Genomic DNA, 26651 nt, shown 5'->3' on the forward strand with positions numbered 1-26651 from the left:
CAAAGTCCTCAGGAAGGCATGAACAGCAAGAGACTCAGTTTACCCCCAAATTATTTTAATCGATAACGGCTCATTTCTACGGCCTGATTTTGAAGCTGCTTGATGCCATTTCTCAACTTCCCGGGTCTAACACCAGCAAACCGCTTGCCAGCCCCGAGCGTTTGCAATTCCGGGTGCTCCCTCTAATCGCCCTTTTGGACCCTGCGGTGTTTCTTATCTCTCCTTGCCAGTAATGCACCACTCACCTACTGTAATTGCCTTGGTCTGTTGGGCTGATTTATCCAACCTTCAAAACAATTCATTTATATTTGAAATTGGATTAGAAATAAACATGTATTCTGCTACCACCGATATGAAAATAACCAGTGCGTTACCATTATTTTATGATGAATGCGTCGTGAACAAGTGCACCATCTCTTCATGTAATCAAATTAATTCCTCTGCTTATTAAAAATTATTATTTGAATGTTTCAGGTATTTATAACAATAAGCACGAAGCACAGATTTTAAGCCCGTGTTTTACATGACCGGACAACAGACCGGTGTTTCTTAAAGATAAATATAAGTTGCACTGAAAGTTGTCTTCCTTTTTAGAAACAGATTCGTGCTGGAATTTATTCTGAGGTCTTTTTCTGACATCTGCCTGTCCCGACCAACTAGAAAAATTTTACTGAAGTACCAGTCTTTTATTTAAGTAACTAGAAACCTTTATGTCCACAATTCTTGCACTGCTAAACCCTTCCTTCCTTGCAGAAAACATTTCCAGAAAAGGTTTGTACTCAGAATTGATCCCCATGATCGTTTAAGGCTCAGAATAAATGGCTGTGCCCCGCAGAGGACCCGGCTCGTTAAGGTGCCACGGAAACCTCCGTGAATCATCCAGGCACAATCTGCAAGCAGGGGCTCACCTCAGGTTTCACAAAGGTTTTACAGCACTCCGCTGACTTCTACAGCTATTTCTTATTTATGCTTGGGGAAACTTCATCAGGTTGGGCGCTCTGAGTGTGTAAAAATGTTTATGCTCGCCATTTTCTCTTTGTCAGTGTTTGCTTGAACTGATTGCTCTACTCAGCAGAGCATTCGAGGCCAGCGCTCGCCTGATTTCCTAAGCGTTGCCAACGTCTTTCAACCGGCCGCCCTGCTGCGTTGGGTGAGCCAGGGGATGGGCAGCGCTTCTGTTCTCACCTTCGCACAATTTCAGCTTCACATCAGCAGCTGAGCCCCTGGGCAAGGCGCGGGGGTCCCTCCTCGCTCTCGCTGCACGAGGAGGGGCCGCTACCCCATCTAGGAGGAGGATGTGCGACCGCAGCTCCTCACCAGCCGCAGGCACGTCGGGCTGTGTGAACCCAGGGCTACGGTGCCTTTCATGACCCCAGCTCCATCTCCAGCTGGTTTTGCTCTGACCCTGGCTCCTCTCCGTTGCACAGGATTAAAACGTGCATTGAAACGTGCTGTGAAAGTTCACCTCTGCACATCTTCCCCACCATAAAACGTGCTGTGAAGGTTCACCTACGCAACTCTTCTCCGCCATAAAACACACTTGGAAAGTTCACCTACACAACTCTTGGATGAGGCTTTGGGCAACCTATTCTAGTGGAGGGTGTCCCTGCCCATGGCAGGGGGTGGGAACTAGATGATCTTTGAGGTTCCTTCCAACCCAAACCAGTCTGTGATTCTATGAACTCTTCTCCACCATAAAACATGCTTGGAAAGTTCACCTATGCAACTCTTCTCCACCATAAAACACATTGGGAAGGTTCACTCCTGCACATCTTCCCCACCACCTCCTAATCGTTGATCTGAGTGGAGAACAGCGCGATTTTCACTGCTGATTATGATACCAACTCATGAGAGCTTCCTCAAACCTAGAAGGAAAAATCCTTTGCAAGTGATGATGCTGCAAAGGCAACATGCACCTTGGGTCTGCTTCTCTGCGCTCTAGAAAAAAAAATAGAAAAAAAAAGATTTCTAGGTTGGTACCGAGCTCTTATTGGCTACTTCTCTGCAAGAACTATTTCTGTTGAAGCTTTATTGTCTATGCTTTTACCTGAGCGGCTTAGCCCCAAAGAACAGGGGGATTTCTCCATACCCTTGTTTATGCAACCCATATACGCATGGCTCAGTGTACAAACTCATCTCCAAAGCATCTGACACCTGCGAAAGGGTCTCGTGCTGTTAGAATAGGAAGGATCGGTACTGGTACGCAGCATAAAAACCTGCGTTGTGGCAGGCAGGAAGGCAACGTATTTGATACTTCTGCTCCCTGGAACAAGAGTGCAGATTCGCAACCCGCTTCAAAAATCCCCCTGCTCCTTTACAGATACACAAACGTCAATTTGTTTGTTTTTTTTTTTTTTAAAAAACCCACTCTTTTCCTTTGTCTTTTTTTTTTTTTTTTTTTTGCTTAAAACCACCACTATGAGCAAAACAACCTTTTTCAGCTCATGATTTGGGCATGACGTAGCGTGAAGCGTTGCGTGCCACCTCTCCACGCGGTGGGTGTTTGGCCCCCGCTCTGTTCCCTTACATGGCCTGCAGCTCTGGCAGGCACAGCATTCTCCACATTCTTGTTCTTTTTTTTTTTTTTTTTACCCCTTTTGCTTTTTAATTCTCGTTTCTTTTAGGAGAAAACACCAAACGCGAGGAGTAATGCCGCCCTCTACTGCCCTGCTCTCCCAGCTTGAGGTGCAACCTTCACACCAAAGACTTGTTGAAATCGCCACCACCGCAAAAAACCAACAAAACATTAAAAAAAAAAAAAAATCAAAAGGCAATATAGAAACAAAAATATGCATGCATTAGCGGGGAAAAAAAAAAGAGACCATGGAGGCCCAGAGTGCTGCTCAAACTCCGCTTTAAGTTCCCATCGGTATGAATATATTCCATTTCTCAGCAGGAGGGCAGGATTAATCCTGGAAGTTTTTCTCAAGTTAGCTACTACAACTCTAAAGAACTGAATGCGTGGCATATTAAGGGGCATATTTATATAAAAGCGGGCATTTATAAAACCACAGTACTGTGTCTCGCTACGTCCCTTACAGCAGTCAGACTCACAGCCTTCTTTCTCCTAAACACTCAGTGTCCTCGAGAGACACAACAGCTCTACCTGCACGTCCCAGCGAGACCAGACATCGTGTTTTAGCTGGGTTTTCTTCACCACACCTTTAGGTGACCCCTAAAGAGGTACAAAAAAAATTAGACCGATTTGTTAAAAAGTTCGAATCACTTATTTGATCCAGTAAAAGACCTTGTAGGTGAGCCCCTCGGACAGCGTTGATTCGCACCAATCCCCAGGTCTCGGCTCCACACCCGGTACGTGCTGCCACCACAATCACGTGCAACAACTCCGAGCATGCGCGCGCGTCAAAGTCAGGACGCAGAAACCTAAAAATCTCTTTTAGTATTAACGACCAGTTGAACGACCAATCTGAAAAAGGAAGACTTTTCGTTTTCACTGTACACCACAATTCTGTATTTAGTCTCATTTCTTCAGGTTTTAAAGGATTCCATTTTGAGCAGCCTGAATCTTTTCACTTTCTGTTTATATTCCCTCATAAACTCTCAGAAAAGTCGATTAAATTAAAATAGCCCATGCAAATACCACCATAATATACACATATACCACTGCAACTGCAATTAGTCCATTACCTCAAAAAAAAAAAAAAAAACAAACCCAAAAAACCTTCCCAAACGCCTCAGATGTACAGCTAAAGTTAAAAGCAAACTCTTATTTAAAAAACATTAACGTAATTTCTAGACGGAATTGGTATTGATTGGGCAGCAGAACAGCAAATGCTGAGCATGAAGGTCTAAATTATGGGGAAAGAATCAATACCGGAGCCCCACTAGAATGGAAGATTTAAACAGATGGGGTTTCCCCCCCACCTCCTCAAGCTTCTGTATATTTTTGTAGGGGACACTCAGGAGATGGGGTGAATAATGTTTTGAAAAGGCAAATCAAACCCAAACGGATGAGGAGATTCAGGGAAATAAACGGGTGCGGTACCCACGTCGTTGGTGGCAAAGCAGGGTCAGCCCAGGCTCTGGCTGAGAGTCGGTTGAAGCGTGTCCCAGCTTACGTTGCAGAGACATAAACCCTTTTATCAGCCCAGATAATGATGCTGGAAGAAAGGGGCATGATTTTGAGGGTAAGCCACAAAATATATTTGTGATATCTACATGAAATAAGCCACAGAATATCTACCAGGAGATGAAATTGGAGATGTGAACCCTATGTCTGATATCCAGGCTATGAACGAGCAAAATTCTGCCGTCTGCGCTCTTTCGAAGGCATAAGCAACAACCGATACGCCATAATCATTCCTTGTTCACAGGTTGCTACAGCCTGAGCCAGGTTTGAAATCTCAGGGAGCATGAAAGCATCTCTATGAACCTGCACGGACAAGAACTGCACCAAACATCTCCGCTTTGCGACACAACCCTCTTCTCGAACGATGCTCTTACGCGTTCATTGATGGCAACGGGTCCGTTTCTCACCTGTGGCTTCTTCTCTTACTTTTATTAAGAGGCATTATTTGCAATAACCCCAAATATGCAACGAAGAACTGCATATGGATGGAACCGATTCAAAGGTTTCACCAAAACCATTAGAGCTGAAGCAGGTTTCGAGATTTTTCAGCAGAGAACTGACTTCACCTGGGCAATTCCATGATGAGAGGGAGAGCTCAGAGCAGAGGTAAATGCCAAGCTTTTCCATTTCGTCTTGGGAAATCAAAAGCTTTTCTTAAATTTCTCTCTCATTAACCCATTTTAACAGGGTTCTTCCAATTTCACAACCACCTGCATCCATTTAAATTCAATACTAACGAAGAATTACCTTCACGGCAAAAAGCAATGCTTATTACCAAAACAAGAGCAGGAGGAAAACGGGAATCCGCCAAGAGATTTTTTCCTTTAGACCCAGACTTATTGAAACGTCCCTCGAGGAACGAGGATGGCGGATGCCTCCTCATGTAAATAAGGAGTCGTTGACACGTTTTCAGCGTGCTGCCTTTAGGAAAAATAAAAACCACCCAAAAAGTGAATCAAATCTGAATATATCCACTTACGTTAATAAGTGGGAAGAATCAGAGAATGTGTGTTTCCGTATTAAGGCCTTTAGTGTAAATCAATCAATTAGTTGTCTACAACACAACCAGTTCCAACTTTTTGGAAAAAAAAGACCTGTTTTCCTGAGGCTAGGTGTTATTCATCCGCCCGAGAGAGTAATGCACTCAGAGCGTTTGGACAATGACCATTTCCACGCCTATGATCTCGGTTAATGCTAATCAATTTAACTCAATTGAATTGCTTTGAATTATTGCAATATTTTTCCTTTATAACTACTAAATGTTTAGGGTTTTTGTTTTTTTGTTTTTTTTTTTTACTGAAAAAGCCTTTTACTGTACGTTCAGGTTTTACTGCCCGCTGAATGGCATGTTCCGTGCTTGCAAAACTAGACTTTCAATTTGTACATCATTATTAGGACTTCTTCCATGATGCTAATGGGTCTAAAATAAAAAAATATATATATATATATATATACTTTAACTGATATTTTCCCCCTATCCTCTCTACCTCTTCAGCAACACCTACGAAAGAAACGGCAGAAATGCGCAGAGACTGGAGCGGGGTATCTAGAGGACAACTTCTTGCGTGGCGCTACTAACAGTTTTCAGAAACATCTTCAAGTTCTTGCAGAGAGCAGTGACTAAAGCTGTAGAAAATGTACCTGCTCCCCCCCCCCGAAGGGAAGAAGGGCCATTTGAACATAAACCCAATTGAATCTGAATGCAGTTTCCCTGTCGATCATTCGAACCACATCCTTTAACTCATATTTTTTCAACTGTAGCTTCAGCTTATCTCTATTTATATTTTTTAGCTCATTTCTGTTCCTAAAAAACACAGAGCAGCCTAAAACCTGAACTAATTGCAGCTCCCGCTAGCTGCATGGGTTAATTAACATAATTACTCATTCATATCCTGGTCAGCTTGCTGAATTCATGTACTGTATTTCCAGCTTGAATAATTTAATAGGTATTAATTATTTAGACCTTATAGCTCTTTCAAAGGAGTTGTTCGGAGTCAACGCCAGTTATTGGACTGGGCAAACAAAGCCAAGCCGTCATGCCTGCTTCATCCCGGGGATCACGGAAGGGAAATGGCAAGGCTTGCAGTTAGCCACCAAAAGGCACGGTGCATTCAATCTCCCTACGTCCCGCGCCTGATTTATAGACGATGCCAGCGAGTTCAAAGGAAACTGAAAAAAAAAATGCATCTCCTTTTTCTTTTGTCTAGTCAATATAATGTGTTTTAAGGGGCAAGACTGCAAGCAGGCAGACATCCTTCCCCCATAATCTTTGCAATAATTTTCTCTTCCAGTAACCAAAGTGCTGGTTTCTAGGTAGGGAAAGACCATACAGCCGCAAAACAGTCATCTGAACATTGAAAAAATAAATAAAATAAAATGGGGGGGGGTGTCTGTTGAACATCACCCACAGCTTTATCTGTGCCCGTCCCACTGGCTGCCCTCTGCAAGCTGCCAAAAAAGCCAGGGTGATCTCCTCCCGCTCGGAAGAACCTCTCGACCTTCCTCCTTTGCTGCTTCTTGATGAAGAAATGGCTCCATGTGAACCCGGGGGGTGAAGTTATGACCAGTGAAAGTAGAAAACGACTAGCTAAATGGAGAAATAATGACTAGAGACCAATAACGACATGTATCTATTGGTGGCTCAGGCTTTTCGAAGTGCTAATATCCCCGCTGCAGGAGAGGATACTGAGCAGCTGGAGGTGGTGGTGAAGAACGCAAGCAAATACCAGATAGCTGGGGAAAAAAAAAAAAAGAAATCTTTATGAAGGACAGAAGGGGCTTGGAATGTTTAGCTTATGGGGGAGGGAGAGAAAAAAAAAAAAAAAAAGATTAAGAGACCCCTTTCCTCTTCCACAACTCTCCCCTCTTGCTCTCCATCTCAGGGTCGCTTGCTGCCATTGCAGCCGCCCAACGTCCCCTCCGTTTACAGCCGCTGCAACGAGCCGCGCCGACGGCAAAACATTTCGCGTGGCTGAGCCGCGTGCGCCAGTGCATGGGAGATGCCTCTTCCCACCTCACAGCTCTTTGTGGGGGTTTGGCAGCTTTCACCCAGGAATCCTTCCCCAGGGTTTAACCGATAAAAATACCGGTGTCCGAACAGCGCAGCCTTTCAACCTCCCCTGGTCCCGCCAGGCCAGTGCGACCTCTGGTTGCATCTGCAAAGCTCCTCGGAGGGCGGTGTGGTTACCCAGCCGTAGCCGAGGGCACCGCTGGCTATGTACTTTACCTTACTCACACCCTCTGTTCAAAGATTTCTGGTCTATGAGTCCTTTTAAGAGAGCAGAGGGTGGGGAGACAGACCTGAAAGCAGTTTTTCATTCCCGGGAAAGCTTGGGGTCTGTGCAGCCCTCCAGCTTTTCCCTCTGCAACGACCTCCCTCCGTTCCCCGGCAACTGAAGCATCATATTTTTGGATCGTTTTTAACCACTTCCCAGCATTAAGCTAAGGGTTGTCCTCTGCATTTCGCCTCCTTCACCAGGCTCTCAAGGGACATGTAACCTCAAGTCAAGGCTACGAGACGTGGGTCCGTCGCTGCCTTCATCACAAAACGTTTCCCATTGAAAGATGGGAAGATAATCACCGAAATAACCTGTGTGCGTTTAATCTCCGGCAATAAAGGACCGCCTGGTAACCTCAGCTGGCGTTTCGAAACGCTCCCTGGTGGGTACCCAGAGCCTCGTGCAGCCTCTCCCCATCAGTCGCCGCTTCTGCACGTGCATGGAGGGGGGGGTCGGTCACAGCACCCACATCACCCAGACCCTCTGCAAAACAACCGCTGTCCCCTCCTGTCTCCTTGTCCTCCCGTAAGACTTTGCGGCCAGGAGGGAGACGGCATAGCATCCATCTGTTCAACCCCAGCCTTAAACCCGATTTAAATTAACGCTCTGTCCAGACCCAGGCCATCCCTGGTTCTCCCACCCAGTGGTACCAAACCCTTTGGTCCCCTGCACTGCCAACTCCTCCCCCAAGCTCATCTGAGCTAAAAAACAATTAAAAAAATAGGGGGAGATCAACTATGCAAAAACCCCAGGACAAATAGCCTGGTTTTACGAGTCGATTTTCTATCGGGCCAGGGTTTTCAGAGCTCAGGCTCCGTTTCAAGGTGCGGGCACGTGCACCCAGGGAAGCTGTCAACACGGCTCACTTGACATCTCCCATCGGTGGTGGGCTGCCGGTCCTTTCCCGTGGTGCTGTACACCATGGCTCTCCAGCCAAACCAGCACCTTCATAGGAAGGTCCGTAGGAAATGTGCTCGGTGTTCGCCTCCCCCAAACAACACGTCACATAAGCTGTCCTGAATGTCTTCTTCTGGTCCTACGCCTTCTCAAAAGGCAAATCCAGTGGAGCCCCTGAGCAGGAACTAGCGGTGCATCCTCCGCACGGTGCTTGATCTTATTTCGGAAGTGCCAGCGATGCAAGTCCCAGACGGACCTGCATCGTTTCTCATTTCAAGCCTGAATTTTCCTTCAGCGGCTCTTAAATGAGAGGTACGCTTCAAAAGAAAAATCTGTGTTTAGCCTCCCGTACGCTTTCATTGGTTAAAGATCAGTAAACTGTCATTTATTTTGGCGTGCCAGGCCAGCTTTATCACGCTGATAAAAGTACTTTATGCTGAATACATCCTTGAACGTATGCAAGTGAGAACTATATTCGCAAAGGCAAAAATGAGAGACCACCTAAAGGTTTTAAAGATCAGCCAGAAACAGGATGACATTTCACTTCTTCAGGAACGTTTGTCTGTAATGAAAGCAACGTCTAAGCACATGAAATTGGGTCGTAATTATCCCATTATCATTGCAGGGGTCTGAAGGCTAGACCAAGATAATGTCAATGGAAAACGTTTCCTCCACACTGGGAAATCATTACCTCAATAGTTTCATTAGCGGAATATTAGGCTCAAGCAGCTTCTGCTGTGAGCAGGCGCTCCGACAAGAGAAGCAGCCTGGAACAGCAGCGGCTCAGCTGCTCCTTCAAGCCCTCGTCCCACCCCAGCAGCTGGCGAGAGCAACGCTTGTCACGGGACTACCAGAGACGAGAGGAGCAGAAGAAACCACACAAGCTCGAAGCCATCCTCACCTTCTCACCGTGGCAGCGGCGAATAGCATACCTACAGACCTATATGGCTTGTACTAGTATATAGGAGCTATATATTTTATGTATATGGGTTAGCTATACAGGATATACCAGAGCCATGAAGACACCTTCAGCCACCACGAGTCCGTCTGTTGCAAAGAGAGCTGTGGGCATCCTGATGGTCTCCAGATGGAAAAAAACCTCTGCTTTCGGGAGCAGGCACCTCAGGATAAGAAGAAACGTGTTAAAACAAAAGGAGAAAGGAGAGCTTCTGTGGAATAAAATGGAAGTGTTTGCGCAGCTTTGCCAAGACACCACAGGTCGTCTGCCAAAGTCTTCTGCTCGCCAACGGCCTTGCTATAAACACTAGAATTGCCCAAATCCCACTCAATTCACATTGATTGAAGGGGGCAGGAAAAGTTCCATAGTCGAGACGGTAAACTTAATGGTCATAGCTTCCCGTAGGAAGGCAAAACATCAATATCAGGCAAGTCCCTGGATAAAAAAAAATGATATTATGGATCAGCATCTTAACAGGTAAAACACAGAGTGGAACGTGAGCTATGGACAGCCAAAAGAGTGGAAAACAGAGCGGATCAGGTCTTTATACGCCGGCTTTTCAAATTAAAAAAATTTTTAAAAGGTGGGCCAAAGAGTCGTTAAGTTTTCTCTGCTGATGATCTTCAGCGAGTTTTGAAATACTGAGAAAAACATTTCAGAGGGCCGGAGGAAAGCAAGCGCTCCACCAAGATTTTTAGCAGGTAAATGGGATTGCACAGATAACGGTGTCAGCCTGACATCGATCCTGGACATCCTTTGGGATGTGCAATTCTCAATTTAATTGCTGAAGAAATTAAGGCAACGTAACGAATACCAATCTATGTGGCTCTACGGAAAATAGATCTCATGGAATAAAACTTTGCAAGTTTTATTAAACCACCTGCAAATTGGGTTGAGAAAACATCCGCGGCGAGGTAACGTAATTAGGCTGCTGTAAATCGGCTGACTTACAACCTGGAGCTCGTTGAGCGTGTCTCCAGCTCCAGGGTTTTGTTTTTTGTCTCAGCGGAAGTGGGGTTAAAAGCGATGAGCTGCCATCGGGAAAGCGCTTGGGAGAAGCGTGAGAACGGACGGCTAATCCGGCAAACAGCGAGGGCAGGATTTAACAGCAGGACCGTGAAGTTAGACGAATTCAGGCTTGAAATGTGGAACAAATATTTAAGGCAGAGCAATTAGGGCAATTAATCTTTTCAACAGTTTGCAAGGGACCGTGGTGCTTTCTCAGTCACTGGCAAATTTTTAAACCACGACCAGACGATTTTTTTTTTTTTAATTTTTTTTTTTTTAAAGACAGAAATACGCTAGTGAAAACAAAACCTCGACAAGGCTAATGGCCCATCTCCTGCAAATCAGGCTAGATGAGCAGAGCCAGCCTCACTGACCTTATAAGATATCCACTTATGAAAACTAAAGTAATTTTCATTCATTCTTCTGCCATCCGACATCTTTCAGGCACGCTAAAAGGGCTCAAAAGTGGATACAAATGTAATTGTAAAGTCTCTTTCTCTAAATCAAGGTCACACGCTGAATTTACAAACGCTGCCAGCCCAACATCCTGCAGACTTTTCAGTCCGGAAAGGCGCGCAGAATACAGATGTACAGACCTTATCAGCTCCGTATTATGCCTCACAACGCGAAAACGATTGGATGACGAGTAAATCCAACGCCCACGCAAATAACTGCTGCTTCCAGTTCCTAATGAATCACAGACCCAGAACGGGGTCAAAAGAAAAGTTGTTGTGGGGAAAAAGAAAAAAAACCAACCAAAAAAACCCAAACCAAAACAAACCAGCTCAAACAGACTGCTTCACATGCTTGCTTGGGCAAGAGCAATCCAAGAAATTAATGACATAATTTCAGCAGACAACTAGCCGATATCTTCACGTGAATTCCCCCCCCCCCCCCCTTTTTCATGTTTTATTTAAAGCCTTGTAGAGAGAGTTGATTTTTAGCTACTTAATATTTAGCAACGGGATGCAAGAGAAAGAAGGAGAAGAAGCCTTCCCGATATGGAAGTCAACCAACCCGACGTGAAAGATGGAAATCAGTTGTACCTGCTCTCTGGTATCGGAGTAGCAACTACAAGTGACGGGTCAACCCAGCCACAAAAGTGCAAGAGCTGATAGAAAGCTGCAGCAGAAGGAGCTGGGTGGGGGAGACACAAGTTGTTTCAACATCTTCTGGACGCAAATAGTCTGCAATGAGCTGACTGATGCTTTAGGATAGCTTTTACTGCACAGACTCAGAAGAGATTAATCAGGCACCAAAATTTCTGTAAAACTGGCCTTCAGTTGACCCGTGACACCATTTCCACTTCCCTTTCCCACGCGGTTTTGCTCTTCTGCCCCCAAACATATGGTTTTATGGAGTGAGAAATTTCATATCCATAGTACCCACACCAGCTCAACCCATTTTTTTTCCAGCACCTTCCCCCAGAGGATCGAGCTTCTGGTTGAAGCTGCCACGAGCGATCTCCCATCAAAAGATGAAACCTTCACTTTGATAATTTTTTTTTTTTTTTAAGTGGTTATTTTAATGCCATGGAGCAAAGGGACAAATTTCAATTTTGCTTCAACTCTCTCTGCTCCAGCAGGGCTGGGTTACGCAGGGAAGGGAAGGTGCAAAACGTCAGGGTTTCTGCAAGGGGGACCAATTGCTCCGGTCTGTGTTTCCAGAAAGGCAATCCAGTCCTTCCCCTGAATCGGGCATCCGATAACAAAACTGCAGATCAAAGCAAGAAACGTGCTCCCGGGAGGGCGAGCCTACCTGCCAAAACACCACGTTAAAGCCCCAGCCACGCATTATGCGATGAAAGGGAACGGATAGATTTCACCCTTTACCTTGACACAGATTTTGTAAAGTAGCATGAAAAATCAAGGGGGGGACGACACAAAAACCTTTTATCCTGCCTTTTTTTTTTTTTTTTTTAAATATTCAATAGTCCTTTTCTGAGCTACAGATGCAGCTTAAGGGAGCTTGTACATGAATAGATGCCCAAACCCAAGGAGCACAGGGCATCAGAAATGACCTGGGAAGATTTGAAACAGATGGTGATGTCAAGGTTACCGTGCAAACCCACTCTGTGCACCGTCACTAGCAGAAGGAAACACAAAAAGGAGGCAAAAAGGGGTAAATGCAGCTTTCCCAGCTCCATTTCTGAGCGACGGCCATCAATGCGGTCGATACCTCAGGTCTCCTCCTGACCCTGCTCCTCACTGGTACGCTCACCATGGGTATGTTCCTCACATTCCCCCTCTGCAAAGCGGGGGCAAAGAGACTCGCTTCCCAAGGAAAGCCCTTCCAAACCTACTCACAAAACCCACTCTAACGCCTGCGGTGGTGTTCTATGAAAATTTTCCCTACAGCAACTGATCTTGGGATTTTTTCCCCCCTCTCCATTCAGGCTGAAACAGCATCAGAACCGCCCACAACATTTTGTGGAAAGGGCAAACTTCAACTTCGCTGTGCCCCCAGCCAAATACCAGCCGAGTGCCGCATCCCCACCCATCCATCAGGTCCCCAAGTAAAATGGAAGATTATCTGACCGGGGAACAGTGCCTTGCTGCACTGCATCAACAAATGGCTTTTATTCATCCTTATTCGCAGCCTGAGCCCCACCCTCATTTCAACTCCTTTGCCGACACTAACGCATTATTTTTTTTAATAAGCTGACGCTTCCCCCTTTACTGAAAGAAACAAGTCATCGCACCCATTGAGGAAGTCATCAAGCCACTGCCCGTACGCATATACCGATAGTGACACTCGCCATAAAGAATCCAATCATCGTACGCGTCTTCATTCCCCATCCTCTTCCGCTACCCGCGCACATGGCCGCTGCTTTCCCTCTGCACGAGCTCTATTTGTACCCATCCTCCCGGCGGGTGCTTTTGGTGGATCTGGAGATCCTCCGTACCCCGGTGCTGTTGCACTCATACTTATTTTTTGGTGTTTGCAAAGCTAAAATTCAATGGCCAAAAAGCAGACACAGCAAAAAGGAATGAGTAGTTTCTAATCTTCCATCCTGCTCCTCGCTGCGGTGGAAACGTTCGCGTAAATCCTGCCTGGTTAAGCAAACATGATGTACCCCAGCGTCGTAAAACATGCTTTTCCCCCACGTTCACTGAGCTTAATTGTTCCTTGTTTCTTCTTTTCTACGCCAAATCGAGTCCTAGTTGCCATCTGCCACGCTTGGACTTCTTGTTTCTTCAAGCGCTCAGTGCTTGTCCCTTGTCTCCAGAGGGACAAGACGTGCACCACCACCACCAAAACTCCTCGTGTTTAGCATCAAAATATCAATACTGTTATGCTGCATTAAAAAAAAAAAAAAAAAGGGCATTTTTCCACCATTTGCCCCCAATCACACAGTAAATACTCAGCCTATGCGGAGAAACCCCTTGCTGGAAAATTGAATTTCGTGACCTGAGAACCATTCAAGCTGCGTGGAGGGTAACGGGGCAAGTAAACGGGCAAGTCAAATTCATCAGAAAGCTGGTTATTCCGGAGGGGGGGCTTTTTCAGGAGCTCCGATATGAAGTTGGGAATAAAATTCCTTAATTGTAGGGGACAGGAGCTGGGATCAAATATCATCGTTAGCAGATGAACGCCACGGCAAAGGAAAACGCGTTTCTGGCAGCTAAATATTAAGACCCAGGTAAAACACTTTAAGCAGGAGATACTTGTTTTGAGGAGGTAACTACCCCGTTATCCTCTTCTAAACCACTTTATTCCGTCAGTGATCAAATTGCAAAATAAACCAATACGTGCCAGTAAAGGAAAGATCTCGTGCTATTGCTGAACGCCCAGTTCTGGTCTTGAAAGGACCAGGAATTGAGACAAGCATGTTGCCTCTATAGGATGTGCTAGGCTAGTTAAAACTTGCCCAGTATAATTTTTACAGAAAAATAAAATTAAAAGTCAACTTTTTCTTTCTTTTTCTTCCCCCCCCCCCTCCAAAAGTGCAAGTTTTTTTTCCTTGGGCTTCCAAAGTAAGTTGGTATTTGAAGAAGAGGAAAAGAGTATTTTTTTTCTCTTTCTTCTTTTTCTTTTTAAGGAACATTTAAAATTGTCTTTGGATAATTACAGGATGACTGCTACTTTCTTAATAAAAGGAGAGAATAAAAGAAGGGGGGGGGGGAAGGAAAATACACTGTCGTTTGCTTGTTTTCAAAGGCCCGTTTTACAGCAAGCCATCTACACGGGAGTTCTTGTTCGGGTATCACCATGCCCGGCTCCCCAGGGATTTCACTTGAATTAGCAGAGCAAGGCTTTCAAGTTTCGTCTCTAGCCAAAATAAGACTGATGACAGCTCGGTATTTTTCTAACCAGCGGCCGAGCCACACCCAGCAAGAGGCACCCCCAAAATACAGGTGTACCGAGTTTGCCATGCTCAGCTGCCCAGCGCTCAGCCCCTTGCTGAGAAAGCCAAACCATCACGCTTGCCTCGGCTCTAATTCCATTTTCTATTAAAACGAAACCCCAAACAAACAACAAAAACCTACTTCTTGCCCTCCTACGATCATCTGAAAACGGACAAGCTGTCATCCGCAGTGCTGTGTAAATACTGCTCTTCCTCCACCTTCCCGGTCCTTCCCTGTGACACCGGTGGAGCTGCCAACGGTGGAGGCTCCATCATCTCGTGGCTCTTCAGGGACCACCTCCGTGCGAGCAGAACCGGAGAGGATTCACAGAAAGAAGGGGGGAAACCGTTGCGCAGGGAGGCAACGGAAGACAAGACCCTGATTTTGCATACAGAGACGAAGCTGTTGGACTGGAACGTCCAGGTTGTCTCTGCTTTCTTCATGCTCGGGTGGCCCCCGATCTGGACAATTTCATGACTGCACTAGGAAACGCTTTCGCCACACGGACACTGGCAGATTGGAGACATCCCACGCTTCTGGGTGCCAAAGTGTGGTTCATCATGGTGAGCTCATGACCTTCTACCATTGCCACATATTTAACCAATCACCCCATTTTTCTTATTTTCACGTGGCCGGGCCGCACGAGCCCAGGCAGGGGGGGTGTGCCGCAACCCATCTTCCACGGCATCGTTGATGCGGTCGGCACGGCGTTGCACGGTGCCGTCGCAATGGGAACGGGAACAACGTACCTGACATCACCCAGCTATGCGACGTGACTTTATGGTAATGCAAGACAAGGACATACCCTTAATTAATAAAATCCTTGCTCTAATCCTCGATGTCTTGAGCACGCGTTGAATTAGTCGCCCAGGAGCTACTAATTTATTTTCGTTTGACTTTCAGGAAAACCATGGACTTTAGCAAGAGGGGATATTTGATGTATTTACTCCTTCTAGCTTTTTTTTTTTTTTTTAAAGATAAATTTTTAAGTTATTCTAGCAACTCCTCACCAGCCTTATTCAAAGCATAATCTCTCTCCTCGCATCTTCCTCCGCGCCATAGTCGCTTCTGACCACACTTTTAAACCATCAAAACCAGCCCAGCTGGAAGCCACCCTTCAGGATGCATTTCTTAAGGGACCCCTTCCTGCTACATCCACTGATTCCCGTTATTAAAGTTGCATTTTGGTTGATTAATTACGCCAAAGACATCTACCGCGCACCCAAATTTTGGCACTCGTGTTAAAGCCACTCCAAGGGTTCAGGTATATTTGTTGGGGATCTCAGCACGTGAGCTGCTCAAGAAGTTATCCCCAGTTACCCTTCCCACTTTCATACATCGCAGGATAAATAATACAGAGCACGGCTCTTGGGCCGGTCCTCAGCACATGAGGAATTAAAGAGTTTAAAGAAATTAAATTACTGACATTATCACACAAGGATACATAAATAGAAAGTGGAATTACAAGATTCAGGGCATGATTCCTTATTACAAACAACTCAACAGATATATTTTTTTTAATTTTTTTTTTTTTTAAATAGAATTTATACACAGACTGGTCATTTAAAATCCTGGTGGTGATTTTTATCTTTTATAGAAACTTCCAACAAATTGCAAAACGCAAATGAAAATAACTCAAAATTCCCATCCTATTGCGCTCGCTGGAATCAAGCACAGCCTCACGCCGTACTCCATCACTGCAAACAGTATGCCAGAAAACCCAAATATTAAGATATTGATGTCCTGAACCTGTTCCCCACCAGCACACTTACCTTCGGGGCCTTTTACGTTCTTTAATCCTCTGTTTTTCTACCAATGTGTCTGGAGGCTGTCGGACTCTTACAGTCACACAGTCACCTTGTAATTAATTTACCGCCACAAGGCCATCGCGGGTGCGTGTTTTTACCCCATTCTACACACCAGTAAGTCTCAAAACCCCAAAGGCACCAAGAAAGCCAAAGGGGCGCAAAATAAAACCGATTTAAGCCAAACAAGAGGCAAAACCTTCTTTATCCTTAGTTACATCCTCAGCTTTTATTTTTCCACCGTCTCTAACCCAAACCGTACGTTGCGGCAGGTCAGGAAGACTTTAATACCGCGTTCACCTGCCGCTGCCCCGGCACGTGCTATCCACGACGTGCCACTGCTAAAGCTCTGCTTGATCTGTCCTCCCTGTCAAATACAAGAAGGTTTCCAAGCCCTAGAGAGAGCAGCCAGCGTACATAACGGCGTACGATGGTCCTCGCGTCTTTAACGGACAGTTTTAATGGACCCTCACTCGTCCAGGGATACGGCAGCATCTCTGGGGAGGGGGAACACAGCGCGAAGCTGCTTCGGTGCGTCCTTCACAGCTCAGCGTCTTTCAGTAAAGCCATCGGCTGTGTTTTAGGACTACGTGTAATTTCCTGTCCCGACTGACGTTTAAACTAAAGGAGAAGCGGTACCTGCTCTGTTACACTGGCATCTAATGCGTCGGAGTGCGTTGCAAAGGGCCCACCCCCAAATCCAACGGATGACTTTATCAGCGAGGGTCAACAGCAAAGGAGGATTCAAACGAGCATTCTTATTTAGCCCGACGCTGTGTAAATCAGTTCATTTCTGCTACAGCAAAACATTTTCCCTTGACACAAGTTTTTGGGGATTTATTCAAACTTCTACCTGAGATGAGAGGAAGCCATTTGATAACGAAGCAGATCTCGTTAATCTAGTCATCGAGCAGCAATCAAAACTGAAGCTGGTGGAGGCAGCAGCGGGGGAGGTTAGTGGGGGACAGCAGACCTCATCCTGGTCACGGGCTCGCCAGGATGGTGCCTCATCCTCTGCCGAATCTAGGATTGTCCCTCCCTGGCCGCACGGCATCTCTGGTCCCCCAAGCCACCAAAGCTCTGGTTGACCCTCTTGCCATGAGGTCTGGGTACAGCCACAACCACCTTCCTGGCAGATTTGACTTCAAAGAGCTCATCAGGCATTGGAACAGGCTGCCCGGAGGGGTGGTGGAGTCACCATCCCTGGAGGTGTTCAGAAACCACATCGACATGGCACTTCGGGACATGGTTTAGTAGATATGGTGGTGTTGGGTTGACGGTTGGACTTGACAATCTTAGAGGTCTTTCCCAACCTTAAAAATTCTATGATTGGTCAGGAGCACTAAGTCCCCAGAAGGATTTAGTTTGGAGGGTCTCTGTCCTGCTCCCAGCATGGCCAACACGCAGCTACAGCGGGTTGCCCAGGGCTGCGTCCAGGCGAGTCAGAGCAGTCCCCAGGGACAAAGATCCCACAAGCCACGGCATCGGCAGGACAGATTTGGGCACTGGACTCACAAAGTCCCCTTCTACACAACCTCCACGTGAATCTGATCCAAAAATACAAGCATCACCGTTTGCGCTTGCAGATCCCCGCGGTTCAGTCCGGAGCATCCGAGTTCCTGCTACCGCACGTGCGGTCCTGAGTGCCTCAGCCTCCTTTCCTCCGGCTGTTTTAGCATCTCCTCCACGCACGCATGCTCCATTTGCGAGTACAGGGGTTTATTACTAATGCAGCAAATATGCTCAAAGAACATCCATGACCAAGTAGTAGAAAAACTCTATTTAAAAAAAAAAAAAAAAAAAGGAGCAGTCCTCATCTCCTCATCTTTTCCAGCCGGAGGGGTGACGGTGGAGGGTAAAGCCCTTTCAGAAGCCCCTTGCCAAGCTCTGTTAGGTATTTTCCAGGACCTGCATCAACTCCACAGGCAACCAAGTGGATATCTTGGGAAGGCTTTTTCCTGAAGTTTCTCATTAGTAAAGCTGCAGAGAGGGACGCGCAGCCTTAATTTAGTCATTTCTACCTCATTTTACTTTGATACACTTCACCGCCCGGGGGATTTTCACTTATTACCTTTTCCATGGCACAGTTCTGACAAAAACGACACTTGCTGTGACTAAAACGCAGCCAAATAAAGAGCGACTGTGGCCAAGCAGTTTACAATACCATATATGCCCACGTCTACATGCTGCTTTTAAAAATGCGGCGGCGAGCGAGACACAGGACCCTTTTTCTCCTCCAAACCCAGCGATGCCCGCGAGCTGCCACAGGAAAATAACACAACGCGTTTGCTAGATCCCGCCTCCCTTCTATATATATATATATATATATATAAAAATTTTTTTTTTAAACGAACTCGCATCAAAGATCTGAGAGAGAAAAGCAGTTTATCGTCACCTTGCCTGGGAGCGCAGCTATAGGTTTAAAGCTGATACGTAAATCACGTTTTCAGGGATTTTTCGCAACCAAAGCAGGCAAGCTGCGGGCAGGCGGAAGGTGGGTTATACGGTAATCTGGCAGCTGCCTGAAAATCTGTCTGCCTGCGGTTTAGCCCCCCAAGGGAGGCACCGAAAGCCTCATGACTAGAGGCATTTAAAAATAGGCAGAAGGAAGAATTTGCGATGACGCCGCTGGGAACGGCTCTGCGTCAGCCGGGGTCGGGCAGCGGCAGCTCATCCCCTGCCCGTCCCGGGCCTGATCCTGCCCCCGGGGACCACGCAGTCACCCTCTGCACAGCATCCCTACAAGGGCTCTGAGACCCAGCAGGTGACGCACCGTTAGCCGTGAGGGTGGCCGTCGGGTTTGGGGTGTCGTGTCACCATGTCGTATAGGCTTTCTTCGGTGCGAAACCGAGCAATAAATAGTGAAGGTAAATATTTCAAGTTTTCATTAAAAACAAAAAAACAAAAAACAAACCACCCAGAAAATTTTTAATTCTGCCATCTCGCCCGTCCTTTTTCACAAGGGCCAGGGATCATATCGAATAACCTAATTTTTAAAAAATATTTTCTATACACATGTTTTCCATTATTTTTGCGGAAAGCGGAAGGCAAAGCTCAATTTAGCTGCTTTTGATGCGCTGTCGCACCCGTGATGCCGTTCTGCCCGCGAGGAAGCGCAGAACGGATGCCATGGAAAAGGTGGTGTTGGTCACCAGCGGCCCTGGTGAGAGACAGACAGACGGACGCCTCGCCGTCCCCGGCAAGGTGCCACCCGATGCCCTTCGGGAGCGCGAATTCCCCGCTCCGGGGCTCGCTTTTCAGGTCTCCCGTCAGCTGAAGGAAAGCAATGCCCAGGGAGGGGGGAGCGGTAACTTCAGCCCATTAAAAATTAAAAGAAGGGAAATGGTTTCAATTGATTAACCATAAACATTTGCTTCTCTCTCCCCCTAAAATCCTTCCGCTTATTTTACTGACCTCGGACCTCTCGAGGGACCCAATGACCCGTGCCGTACCTCTTCCTACAGCGCACAACGACCCGCTCGTCTCCAAAGTTCACTCGATATCCTTCGCTGCTTCGTGCCACGGACTAAGCCGCTCCACCCAAAGAATCAGAGAGCAGAGTGACCAAGCAAAGAGTCCAGCTGCCCATTTCAATCGCTCCCTTTGCAATATTTTCCAGCTATCCCCAAGTTAAGTGACACCTGCTCAAACTTCCCTCCTTCCTATATTCCTCTCTCTCTCCGGGCCGGCGATGCGCTACGGACACTACCAGCACGAATTCTTCCTACGGTGACATAATTCCACCTAGTAAAATCCTTACGGTCTCCGGTGTCAATCACCCAGGATGAAGCATCCAAGGAACGCGCCGTCACAGCACGCTGGGAGCGGATCGGTGATGGGTAAATGAGGGAAGAGAAGCATTATTTTTTTTTTAGGGTAGTAATTAACGTCATAATTACTGCTGTCCCCCCCAGCCCCGTACCCTTCCTCTGAGTTTTGGAAAGGGATGCTGATTCTTACAGAGATATTGCTGATGAGAAACAGCAGACACCCAGAGGACCCAGAGATAGCAAAACCTGCCTGTTTAGATTTTTTAAGGCGTAGCTGCTTAGCGATATCAAATATTAGACGAGCTATGATCCCAAAATGTCCCTCCCTTAGCTTAAAGGCTGTCCTTAACCCAACTAAAGTGCTACACATTTGCAGCAGGTCACACCTTCATCCCCAACAGCCAAAAAATAAGGCAAATGCTCATTTTCCAGCCTCCCGAGGCCTCGAGGGACGGCGGTTACAGGTACCGGGGAAGCAGTCGGATTGTTTTTCACATGGAGGCCAAACGCAGGATCGATACTGCTTTAGCAGTTGCTGGCAGATGATGAGATCATGTCTAAATTAACGCAACTCAGCCACCCGGCTGGGAGCTGAGTTCCCAGAAAAGGGCTGGGGCATGAAGGGCACAGCCCCGGCTGCCCCGGGGAAGGGGGGAGAACCTCTCTCTTGTCCTGCTCGGGGTGGTTGGAGCACAGCACGGGTGAAGCCATCAACAGACCAGCCCTCCCCAGCTCCAGGGTTGGTGGACGTGGCCATGGCGGGCGAGCCGTAAGCCAAAGCTGCGTTACGGGGCAGGGAGAAGAGGTGGAGCAGCAGAGGGTCGTGCAGGAGATCCCTTTGCTTTAGGCTGGAGCACCCCAAGCAGCCTGGTCCAGCTTTGACCTTGCCTTGAGTTTGGGACTAGAGACCTCCTGCATTGCCCTGAGCAGTACCCAAAGCCTGGCTTGAGCAGCCACGAGACGGGTTGGTCCTGCCATCATCAAACACTAGCTTATCGCAAGCCTTGGAGCCAGGAGCTACATAAAATTGAGAGCATCTGCTCCAAACCTTACATCCACAGTACCGTACAGACCACCCGAAGCCTTTGATACCGAGTTTAAACACCGTGGGTGAACACGCGCTCCCAGCAACACATCCCCCCTAACACCTCAGACAAGGTGGAAGGGGGGGGAAATGATAGATTCATGCCGGGATTTCATCTGGAAAACCGTCTGCAGGACGACTTTGGCCAGGGCTGGGAAGCCAGAACCACAATACACCCCGATGCCTCGCCTTAAACGTTAGAGCCCACTGCCATCTTGTGGCAAACGCTGCCCAAAATAAAGTGAAAAGAGGGGAAAAGCGGTTAAAAAGTTGTGGCCAAAGTTAGCTGGCGCAGCGAGGAAGGATGGGTAGGTTATTGGGTACGGGGCGGGGAAACGCGTTGCTTCTCCTAAAAGATGCTGAGACCGAATCTATAGCACAGTGCCGGATACAATCGGATGTGGAAAAACACGGAGACGGGATCATCCAAACCAAATTTGAGGATATAATCACACACGCAAAGCATAATCGCTTGTACGGCCGCGACCGCCTTTTAGTCGTGGCTCTGGCACATTAATGCCGGCAAAGATTTAGTTGCTGTTTCCAAACCTGTAACAGTTTCCAAAGTAATTTAGCATCACCCCGGTTCGAATAAGGCTTGTCAACTCCAATAAGCAGGATTAAGCTGGAATTAGATATTGCACCTCTGAATCAAAGAATGCATTTGCCAGAATTTACCAAGAGGACGATTTAGAAGCCGGGGATTATGGCTCACGCCGATCATTCACGCGGCACAAAGCATCTGCGGATGCCGAAAACCCCGCAGATCAGCGCCCCTCGGGTTTTCAGAAAGCACCTCGCGGCAGGAACGAGGCAGTTTCGAAAATCCCCAGGGTCCTTATCCGGCTGTTAGTCCCAGCCGAGCGCTTTGAGTACACCTCAGCATTTACTTTTTTGGCATCGTTTATCACTTACAGCGCTCGCACCGCGGCAGAGCCTTTGCTTAGCAACTGGGGATCACTCCCTAGGAACCGCTCTGCCGGGCATCAGCAGAGCGCCTCGACTGCTGTATCATCCAGCCACGCCGCGGATGGCGCCTACCGCGCTAGGAAGAAAAAAACACAAAACAAAAAAGACGACGACAAACCGGTTTTCCTTCTTTATATTGCAATAAGCAGCTGCCAGATGCCGCATCAGACGGCGATCGGATCCACGCACGATCCAAATTGCTTGTCGGGTTCAGGTACAAGTGAATAAAAACCTCACTGAACAAATATAAATCTGTGAATCATTTACAAGAAGCGCGTGTCTTTCCTCACCGCGAATCTCCGCTAGCAGGAATGGATCAAGAAAACAACAGGGAAGAATTATATTTGGACAACCAGACACGGGAAGTGGCAGTGTCCTGACTGTTCTGGAAAAAAAAAAAAAAAAAAATCTGATTTACATCACATACGTGTGACCATCTACACGGAAATGCTTTGCTGTCTTCCATTAATATCTGTACGATTAAGTTATCGGGAGGAATAACGGCATAAAAACATACTTCCGGACAAAAGACAACAGGTCTTTCAATACCTTTCTATTTTCGAAGCCCTTTCCTCGGCTCTTTGCAAGTCGTTACGACTTTGACCCTGTTACACATCACGGGGAAGGGTTACGAGAGGCACAACATGTTGCCAGAGACAAACTCTATTTTCTGCTTCCAGCAGGGATTTAACTACTTTTTGAGCTTCTATCCTCCTGTTTAATAGTTCCAACTTCTTGAGAGTTTTAAATGTCGGTGTATTTTACAAATAATAATAAATAAATAAAATTAATTACACTGTCAATAGCTGTAGCTGCATCTTCAGAGATGAAAAAGATGAAGGTTGATCCCAGACAAAAAAGCTTTCTAGCAGCATTAATTTGAAATCAACCCACAAAACGGACAAACTATCACCTTTGGGTTTTTTATGGCACGGATCTCGTCCCTGGGCTTTAGAAAAGAGGAATTATCTGCCTCCAACCTCCCAGGGACCTGACGGCTCGTGGGGCGAACGGTTCAGATGATGCTCTTGGCTGCTGTGACAGAAACACGGGCAGGAGACTCTCACAGGTCTACGTTACCCCCATAAATAAATTAGCCGAAACACGGTCAGCAGTTTTGAGATGAAAAAGCCGGAGAAACCCACAGAGACATTAAAAGGGAGCTGGCAGCAGACAGACCCGCTTCTACCTCCGGTCGGCATCAAAGACTGGGAAACATCGTCATCCTCTTGGCAGAGACCGACGGCAGCAAAGCCCTTCACCCCCAGCGCCCGGGACGCCGTAGCAGCAACCGGGAACCGCATCGACGGGCGAGATGCCGCCCGCCAAGACGCGCGTTTCTTTAACCTACTGCTGGGTACTAATTTGGGGGCGAGAAAGGCAAAAGAGGCAGGTTGCGGGCGCAGCGTGTTCGGTACACCGTACAGCCGCCCGTCGCTCTTCTGGCAGCGAGACAGGAGAAGAATTAAGCGGATCTTAATTAAAACCCAAGAGCAATCCCAAACTGGCTCGTTTACCATCGTCAAGGCTACCACGAGCAAGGCCAAGGCATGGGAAGATGCCGGGGGACGAAGCGCCGGCCCGCAGGGCGATGGGAAACGCCCGCAGGCCCCGCCGAGAGCTTTTCCTGCACGTTAGAACAACGTCCCTGGGTGACGGGGACCGTGCAGGATGAGGCCGACGACCTTCACATCGTCATGCGGACGCAGCGTTTTCTGGCGCTGGCCTGCCAGCCCAAGCTGGGAACAGCAGGGAAAAGTCTCGGGCGAGGATTAAACCTTGCCAGAGCCGTGAGCAGGTTTAGTACCTCCTAAACGAGTTAATAAATACGGGTGGGCACCGAGGGCCCTGCCGTGACCGCAGGTCCCGGGTCGCTGTCACCTTCCCCTGCGGCAGCTGAGGCTCGGGATGATCACGACCTTCCAAAAAAAGCAACGGCAAAGGAAAAAGTTGGACCTGGGTTTCTTCTTCAGCCGCGACACACGGCCTCTGCTTCGGGCAGGGGGTGCGAAGGGAAGCGCTAACCCGGGGAAGGACGAACCGACGCGCTCTGCTTGCGCGGGCGGCAGTCACGCACCTCCCTGGGCATAGCCGTTTGTTTTATTAATCGCCCCATACAGGCAGGAAAAAGAATAATAAATTTTTAAAAGAAGCCCAAATCCAAGAGCTTCTCGTTTATCTTTAACGAGACTATCGCTCATTTAATGAAGGGCAGGGGGCAACCGCGGAGGAAGGGGCAGGAGCTCGGTCTGGGCGATGACAAGGTACGTTTTGTGGGAAGAACGAGGAGAGTGGTGTGAATCGCCACCCAAACACACCCGGCTCCGGGAAATATTGTCAGGAATGATTTTGCCAAAGTAAATCGCTACGCACAGAAGAAATCAGAGAGTCTCTTACTTCACGAGCACCGGAGTGACAGCTTCTCCCGAAAACAGGGTGACGCTGGCTCCCGTGCGCTGCAGTCGCACAGAACTGGCGCGCTCCCACGGCAACTTCCCCGTCACACTCAGAATTCCCCGGGGAGCCGGAGCGGCGCCGCGCTCCCCCATTTTCACACGGTGTATTAGAGGGTCACGCACTCGAAACTCTCAGAGCCCCCAGGTTGAGTGATGCACACACACCCCAAAAAAAACCCCAGCCCCTCCGTGGGTGCCCGACACTATCGTAGGGGGATAACCAGAGGCGAAGCGCCGGTGCAAAGCCCACGGGTGGAGGAGCGTGGGCTTTAGTTTTTGGGGAGCGCGTTGGGAGGATGGGGGCAGGAAAGGAGGGGGCCGGGGGGGGGTACAGCACCTGCCCCGGGGGTGGGGCGGGTGGGTGAGTGGGTGCTGCCCGCCCCGGGCTGGCTCTCGGGCAGTGGCCAAACAACTTCCCGGCCCCGCTGCAAACTTTTCCCAGCGCCGAGGAGGCACCGCCGCCTCCCCCGCCCCGCCGGCCGAGCATCCCCGGGGAGCCGGAGCGGAGCCGCGGCGGGGAAGGGAAGGGGAAGGGGAAGGGGGGGGGGGGGGGAGGCCGGGCCGCCGGTAATGGGTTATCCGATCCCCCGCGGGGCTCCTTCCCGGCGGCTGAAAGCCCCTAATGCGCCCGGCGCTTCCTCCGACCCCCCCCCGGGCACGATCGATGCCGCTTCCCCGGGGCGGGGGGATGCGGGGTCCCGCCGCCTCCATCCCTCCCGGCCACCCCACTCGGGAAAGGTTTTTGCGTGTGTGGGTGTGGGGGTGCGTGTGTGCCCGTCCCTACCTCTCGGCTTTGGTGAACTTGCGGAAAGCCTGCCGGAGGTCGTGGAAGGAGCGGTAGGTCTGCGGCTCGGCCGAGATGCCCTGCGCCCGGGTGGTGCGGGGCCCGATGTGCGGGCTGGGGGCCGGCAGCACCGACTGGCATTTGTGCAGCCGCCGGCGCAGCTCCTGGATCTCCTCGTCCTTCTCTCCCAAGCGCCGCTCCAGCTCTTTGATCCGCTCCTCCTTCAGCAGCAGCAGCTTGGTGAAATCTCCTTCCAGCTCGGTCATTTTGGGGGTGTCCCCCCCCCAAGCCCCCCCACCCTCTGCGGTGCTAGTACCCAGCCGGTCCCGGGCCGGGCCGGGCAGCTCTCATGGAGGAACCGCTCGCAGCCGCGGCCGGATCCGCTCCTCGGGAGAGGGACGGGGGGGTTTGGGGGGGTGGAGGCGGCTCCTGCCCGCCCCGGGTCAGGGCAGCGGCCCCGGCATCCCCAAACGCTGCCCCGAGCTCCGCCGGCGAGCGGGAAACCGGGGGGCGGGTGGGTGTGTGGAGGGGGAACCACCCCCCCAAAGAAAAAAACAACCTAGAAAGAAGGGAAAAGAGAAGGGGAAAAAAAAAAAGACGAGAAAAGGGGAAAGAGCTTTGTGCCACTCTGCGAGGCTGGGATCCTGGAAATAGCAACAATTACCATGTGATCGGAGGGTGACGCAGCTCCTTGTAACTGGAGCCGAAGACTTGGGATTCAAACAAGAGCACTTCATAAATATTAAATTGCCTTCTGCTAATGAGCCACGTGGAGCCGCCCCCCGCCCCGCCCGGCCCTCCCTCCCGGGAACTCAGCATCCCACCCCCGGGAGCTCAGCATCCCACCCCCGTGTCACCCCACACCCCCCATCGCTCCCCTCCTCGGCACCCCAGTCCCTCCCGGGTACCCCCATCCCCGGAGTACCCGACCTCTGTCCTTGCCGGGGCACCCTACGCGCCACCCAGCATCCCTCCCTGCCAGGACATCCCACGTACCTCCCCGCTGGGGCACCCCACATCCCGCCCCTCCGGGCACCTGCATGTGCCTCCCCATCGAGGGCTCCGCATCCCTTCCCCCCAGGGTTCCCTTTCCCACCCTCCTCCAGGTGCCCCACATCCTACTCCACCTGGCTGCCCCACATCCCTGCCCTCTGGGTCACCCCACGACACATGCCAGCCCCCCCCCCCCCATGCTATGGGGCA

General features: G+C 48.9%; 1 protein-coding gene across 1 annotated transcript in view; it reads right to left on the bottom strand.

Annotated features, from left to right (window-relative positions):
* PRKG1 (protein kinase cGMP-dependent 1) overlaps positions 1-26044 on the bottom strand; it is a 507011-nt gene extending 480967 nt beyond the window's left edge. Inside the window, exon 1 of the mRNA XM_075759023.1 lies at positions 25449-26044. Coding sequence (XP_075615138.1) covers positions 25449-25714 — 266 coding nt within the window. The 5' untranslated portion in view covers positions 25715-26044. The remainder of the gene's footprint in view (positions 1-25448) is intronic.
* Between the last annotated feature and the right edge of the window lie 607 nt (positions 26045-26651).

This window comes from Balearica regulorum, chromosome 7 (assembly GCF_011004875.1).
Source record: "Balearica regulorum gibbericeps isolate bBalReg1 chromosome 7, bBalReg1.pri, whole genome shotgun sequence".
In the NCBI taxonomy this organism is placed as follows: domain Eukaryota; kingdom Metazoa; phylum Chordata; class Aves; order Gruiformes; family Gruidae; genus Balearica; species Balearica regulorum.